The 6,281-nt window shown below is 40.8% G+C and overlaps 1 protein-coding gene across 1 annotated transcript in view; it reads right to left on the minus strand.

The window, feature by feature from the left end:
- LOC138954335 (uncharacterized) overlaps positions 1–5,864 on the minus strand; it is a 6,313-nt gene extending 449 nt beyond the window's left edge. Inside the window, exons 1-2 of the mRNA XM_070326228.1 lie at positions 5,638–5,864; positions 98–770 (exon numbers count right to left, since the gene is read on the minus strand). Coding sequence (XP_070182329.1) covers positions 98–521 — 424 coding nt within the window. The 5' untranslated portion in view covers positions 522–770; positions 5,638–5,864. The remainder of the gene's footprint in view (positions 1–97; positions 771–5,637) is intronic.
- Between the last annotated feature and the right edge of the window lie 417 nt (positions 5,865–6,281).

Consider the following 6,281-nt stretch of genomic DNA (forward strand, 5'->3'; position numbering starts at 1 on the left):
TCTCTCTCTCTCTCTCTCTCTCTCTCTCTCTCTCTCTCTCTCTCTCTCTCTCTCTCTCTCTCTCTCTCTCTCGGAAAACATGTACAAGTCGACTTACCAATGGTAGACACGACGGTGACGGAGAACATGAGGCCGCCAGCCCAGGACCACTCGTAGACGGGGCCGTCTACCTGGCCGTACTTGCTGCACTCTCGGCCGTCGTAGCCTATGGCCAGGGTGTTGCTTCGGAACGTCTCGAGGATGCTGCGGATCTGCCTCTCCATCAGTTCGCGGCTGCTGTCCGTGGCGATGCCGCCGTAGTCCGCGAAGATCTTCATTGTGGAGTTGATGGTCTTGATTTCCATGGGCTTGTATTCGGACTGGGACTCGTAGCAGATTTGCTCCTCGTTGTTCTTCTCCAGGTGCTCGAAGATGAAGCCTCCGGCGACGCAGTAGAGGACCACCATGGCTGAAAGGCCGATGTGGGAGAAGGCGAACTTGGCGAACTTCTTGCAGCAACCGTCTTCCTTTTTAGTACCCATCTTGTTGAGAGTTTTTGGTTTTTGGTGTTTTTAATACTCTTTACTTCAACAAAATGAAAGTTGTTAAGAGTTGAAAATTGAGGTCGCAGTGGGTTTTTGTTGACCCCCTGCTTGGAGACAGAGCTGTCAATTATCGACACAACTCGTCTTTTTGTTGATTGGATCGTTGACTGAATGATTAGAATGTTAAAATACTAAATTTGCCGTCAACCCACTGGGCTCGAAGGGAGTTGTTATGTCATGATGTATCTGCAACAGACAATGGAAGTGATGTGAATCATTCAGCTAGAAAGCAGGAGCAGGAGCAATGCAGGAATAAATCAGAAACCGGTTTAACCTGTATGCATGTATCCGGTTGCAGTGTGTGTGTGTGTGTGTGTGTGTGTGTGTGTGTGTGTGTGTGTGTGTGGGTGGGTGTGTGTGTGTGTGTGTGTGTGTGTGTGTGTGTGTGTGTGTGTGTGTGTGTGTTGTGCTTCAGTTTTTTTCTGAGTGCGCAAGGATCGATGGCGTTAAAGGTCAAAACGTTTTACAGTTGAGTAGTTATACTCGTTGCATAAAAGCGCATTTTACCCGGCGGGCGTAAAAAGCAAAGAATAAAAAAAACAATAAAAAAAAGTCACTGAAAAATAAATAAATAAATAAATAAGGAAAGAAAAATTGAAAGAAAGACAGAACAGAAAGAACAAAATCATTCTTAAAAGTAGTCGTTTTCTGAACTGCAATAGTGATTGCATAAACTGCATGAAATTATAGGAAGATTTGGGCTGAGCGTTATACAACTGCGAACAGTATTTTTGATATGAGTCATTCTTTACAAAGCATTGTGCAAGTACACTATATGACAGATTATCACTGTGTGTGTTAAACGTAAGATATTCATCGGAAGAAAAAATCGTGAGCTAAACACACTAAACGAATCGAGGGGGATGTTTAGTTTTGACGAGTTTTTCCTTTTTGTCGTCATGCTGAAGGAAGCTTGAATTACGTAATTTGAAAAGTTAAAAACATTTGAGCAGTTTTCAGCTTGTGAGCAATCTGAAGGGAAGGTGGTAAAAGACCTTGTCGCTGTCTGTAATAATCTGATCTTTTAATAGTATGTTGTCAATAAATCACATTTGGCAGTGCCAGCGTTATTGCAAGATCTTACAACAGAACGTTAAGAACTGTAGATAACTCGTCAGGAAGAATTCGGTCGAACTAACCTTGATATTTGAAAAACGAACAAACTACAACACAAAAATAACTCCATTTTCACGTCGACAAGACAAAGTCGATGTATTGTTTGACCAAACCAGATAGAAGATACCCGTTGCATATCTATATATATATACGACTAGTGTCTGTCTGTCTGTCTGTTCGCGATGCACGGCCAAAGTTCTCAATGGATCTGTTTCAAATTTGGTGGGCATATTCAGGTACACCCGAGACACAACCTGGTCGATGAGATATTTCAACACGTGCTCTCAGCGCGCAGCGCTGTGCGCGCTGAACCGATTTTGTTTTTTTTGTCTGGATCCACTACCAGTAACTCTTCCTTATCTTCTCCAGTGTTTTCAGCCGCGATTATCTCCCTTCCTCCGTGTGGCGTCAATCCATATTCCCGTTACTACGTTACTATTTTTAGAAGGTCACTGCACGTTACTATTTTTAGAAGGTCTCCAGTGTTTTGCGCGTTTATCTCCTTTCCTTCGTGTGCCGGCAAAGCCGGTGTACACCCGGCAGAGCCGGGTCCCAGGCGCAGCCTGGTATTCGGCTCTACCTCTTCCCGGCGAAGCCGATACCCGGTGAAGCGGGTAATCATCTAGTTCAATAATAAATGAATTGTAAAATCAAATGGTCGCTTACACAAACCCGTTTAATTGACCTTGACCTTTATCACATGATCGCAAAATCTCAAACTCTTGAGAAAAAAAAAGAAAAAAAAGCACACACAGAAGCACTGTTAGGAAACGCTGCCGTTGCTGAACTTTGGTTCAGTTTTGTGTGTTGCATGTAGTGACTTATTTGTACTTTGTGGGAAAGTACCGATATTATATTTTGTAAACACAATATTTATGTTTGGACGAGAATGCAGGTGAACTTTCTAGTCCTGTCAAAACAAGTTGTTTACCACGTTGTTTTGAGTCGTGGGTTCGTGGCGTTCGCTCGGATTAAGTGCGTCGGCACTTTTGATGTACGTCACAGAGAATGTCACTATTCTAGTCCATGGACAGTTCATCTCATTTTAGTTGTATCATGTTCGGTCTGGAATATTCTCGAGATTAAGTATTTACTATATAGGCCAGCGCGATTTGTATGTTAAAAAGGCTTCTACTTTGAGTTCTCAGTGCTACGATGTGCAGTTGTATGTATGGAATGCTAAATAAATCCTCGAACTCAATTTGTCTGCTGCTGTGAAGACGGGCCACGTAGAATAAAAGAACACAACTATACGACATTTGAGAACTTCGTCAATCTCAAGTGTCGTGTAACAAGCGCTTTTTTTCAGTAACATCTTAATACTACTCAACATTGTAATCGCAAGCATATTGCCAGGGAATTTTTCTCTCAACAGCTTGAAGTTCTCTGGTGATATTCATTTCAAACTGATGCCATGGAAGATTGCAGGTCAAGGATAATTGGTTTAAAAAATAAGGTTAAGAAGAGGAACAGATCTGAAAGATGGCTAGAAGTTGTCGCGATATGCATTTTGTTGACTAAACAACACAAGTTCTATAAAAGATGACCCCAAAACACACCAAAAAAACACACCCAACAACATCGGATCCGTCCAAAAATGATTATGTGACGATTTTTCCTGACACCATTTTCTTTTTATCATTCGAATTATAGATATCCACAAGCTGTTTGGACAACATCCACCCACAATTCTCTCTCACCGTACCAGTTTACCCTGAAACATTTCTGTACTCCAACGTATGGAAAAGGCAAGGGACGGACGGACGGACGGACGGACGGACGGACGGAGACGCATAGCATACACCGTAAGATAATGGCAATAGACGAAGTCGGAAAATAACTCTGTCAGGTTTGTATTGGTTGTGGAAGAGTTATTAATGCCCTTGCTTTATACTCGGACAAACATCAAGGGGCCAATCACTAGCGAGGGGTGTGTCGGAAACACGTGGTCAGGAGCACGTGTGAAGTTATTTGTCAGAGGAAAAGCAAGGGTATTCACTCTTTCACAACCCATAGTAACCCGACGGAGTTATTTCCGAAAATCTCCCTGTATGGCCGTTCATACAGCTAGCTGTCCGCCCTGGGTTTGGAAAAAAATATCTTGCAATGCATTGAGGCCTTGAAAGCATTATCGAAACATATTCCACAATGCTGATATGCTGTGACATTTGTGCTTCTTATAAATACCAGTACTAACACCCTGTTTGGATCTGCTTGCCTTTAGAAACGCCACAGTGTTAAGTGTATTTTCTCGAAAAGTATCTGCTTTTATTCACTTTCACTTTCACTTCGTTAAAGATTATCCAGACTACAATACCGAATGACAAAGTGTTGTGTGTGGTTCCCCAGATTCAATGTTTATCGTTTCTCTCCCTCCAAAAACAAACAACAACAACACAACAACACAACAACAACAAGTCGCGTAAGGCGAAAATATAACATTTAGTCAAGTAGCTGTCGAACTCACAGAATGAAACTGAACGCAATGCAACGCAGCAAGACCGTATACTCGTAGCATCGTCAGTCCACCGCTCATGGCAAAGGCAGTGAAATTGACAAGAAGAGCGGGGTAGTAGTTGCACTGAGAAGGATAGCACGCTTTTCTGTACCTCTCTTCGTTTTAACTTTCTGAGCGTGTTTTCAATCCAAACATATCATATCGATATGTTTTTGGAATCAGGAACCGACAAGGAATAAAATGAAAGTGTTTTCAAATTTGATTTCGAAAATTTAATTTTGATCATAATTTTTATATTGTTAATTTTCAGAGCTTGTTTTTAATCGAAATATAACATATTTATATGTTTTTGGAATTAGAAAATGATGGAGAATAAGATGAACGTAAATTTGGATCGCTTTATAAAAACAATAATTTTTTTTACAATTTTCAGATTGTTAATGACCAAAGTCATTAATTAATTTTTAAGCCACCAAGCTGAAATGCAATACCGAAGTCCGTGCTTCGTCGGAGATTACTTGACCAAAATTTCAACCAATTTGGTTGAAAAATGAGAGCGTGACAGTGCCGCCTCAACTTTCGCGAAAACCCGGATATGACGTCATCAAAGACATTTATCAAAAAAATGAAAAAAAGTCTGAGGATTTCATACTCAGGAACTCTCATGTCAAATTTCATAAAGATCGGTCCAGTAGTTTAGTCTGAATCGCTCTACACACACACACAGACAGACAGACACACACACACACATACACCACGACCCTCGTCACGATTCCCCTCTCTATGTTAAAACATTTAGTCAAAACTTGACTAAATGTAAAAACCACAACACAAACAAATACAAAAATGTGCTCGTTTTTGAAACCAATTCATTCCTAATTAATTAATAGTGTGAATACGGAATAACACTTTCAGTGGTGTAAGTCATTGCTTGTGCTGTTATTACGCAGAAACGTAAATGTGGTTAAAAATGTGTTTTTGAATAGTATTGAATAAAAGCAGACGCTCTTTTTGGTCTGTGTTAAAATTGATAAAAACAAACAAACACCCAATCTGTTCCTTTCAAATGGATTTATTTTTTATTTGTGTGATATACGTGAGAAAAACACATCTTCAAAAACACACGCGAAGCTTATTCGTAATTTAACGTATTCCCGTCATGAGGTGCGTGCACATTCTTGAAAAAGAAAAACCTAAAGGCATGTTCCTCGTTTATCATGTGAGAGTTCAATTTTTGATGACATCTGAAATAGTTCTATAACAAACGTAAACGCAGGCAAAATATTATAAATCGAAAATACTATTATATTAAGCAAACGACTCAATATTTAAACAAAAAATTTAGAAATCAAGACAAAGCAAAACCGAAATCCGTTTAAGACAAAAACACAAAAACTTTTTTTTTTTTTTTAAAGAGAAGAGAAACGAACTAACAACAACAACAGAAAAGCATCCACAATGATAATTACCAGAACGTACACATTGTGGGTTATCAGAAGCGAAGAAGGTTGACGGGAGGAAGAATATTTTTCTCCAGAAAATGACACAAAATGGCCGCGGCAGTGCCTTCCCCGATGCCTGATAAGAGCGGCAGCGCATAGATATACCTGAGCGGGCCTTCTACCTGTCTCTCTCACCTGTCCTCCTGGCACTGCTGTATAGTCTGGAACCGGTTCTGCTACCGTCCTGCTGGCTGCCGGGACCCCGCTTCCACCGCTGACACGTTGCTGCCAATGTCGCTAAGGATGCTGGGACGGTAGTGGCGAGAGGGGTTGACATGAATAATGCAAATGGCAAGGGAACACGAACTGGGTCTTGTTTTTTTCTGTGGTTGCGGAGGCTTGGCAGAACACTCGGTGATTTTTGCGCTCCCTGCGCTGTCATATAGTGGTAGCAGGACGTTTTTTTTTAACAACGGGTGAAGCGATACCTTGAAAGAGGCTGCATGGCTGCTCTTGTGGATTGGATTGACGTTCAAGCGTGATACTATGGTAGCTTGCCGACGCCAAAAATGATACTTAAAATGAACACATCATGATATTAGTTACTATTATCTTTTTACATTTAGTCAAGTTTTTGTTATGTTCTTGTGGATGGGATTTACGTTCAAACGTGATTATATT

This window comes from Littorina saxatilis, linkage group LG1 (assembly GCF_037325665.1).
Source record: "Littorina saxatilis isolate snail1 linkage group LG1, US_GU_Lsax_2.0, whole genome shotgun sequence".
Lineage (NCBI taxonomy): Eukaryota > Metazoa > Mollusca > Gastropoda > Littorinimorpha > Littorinidae > Littorina > Littorina saxatilis.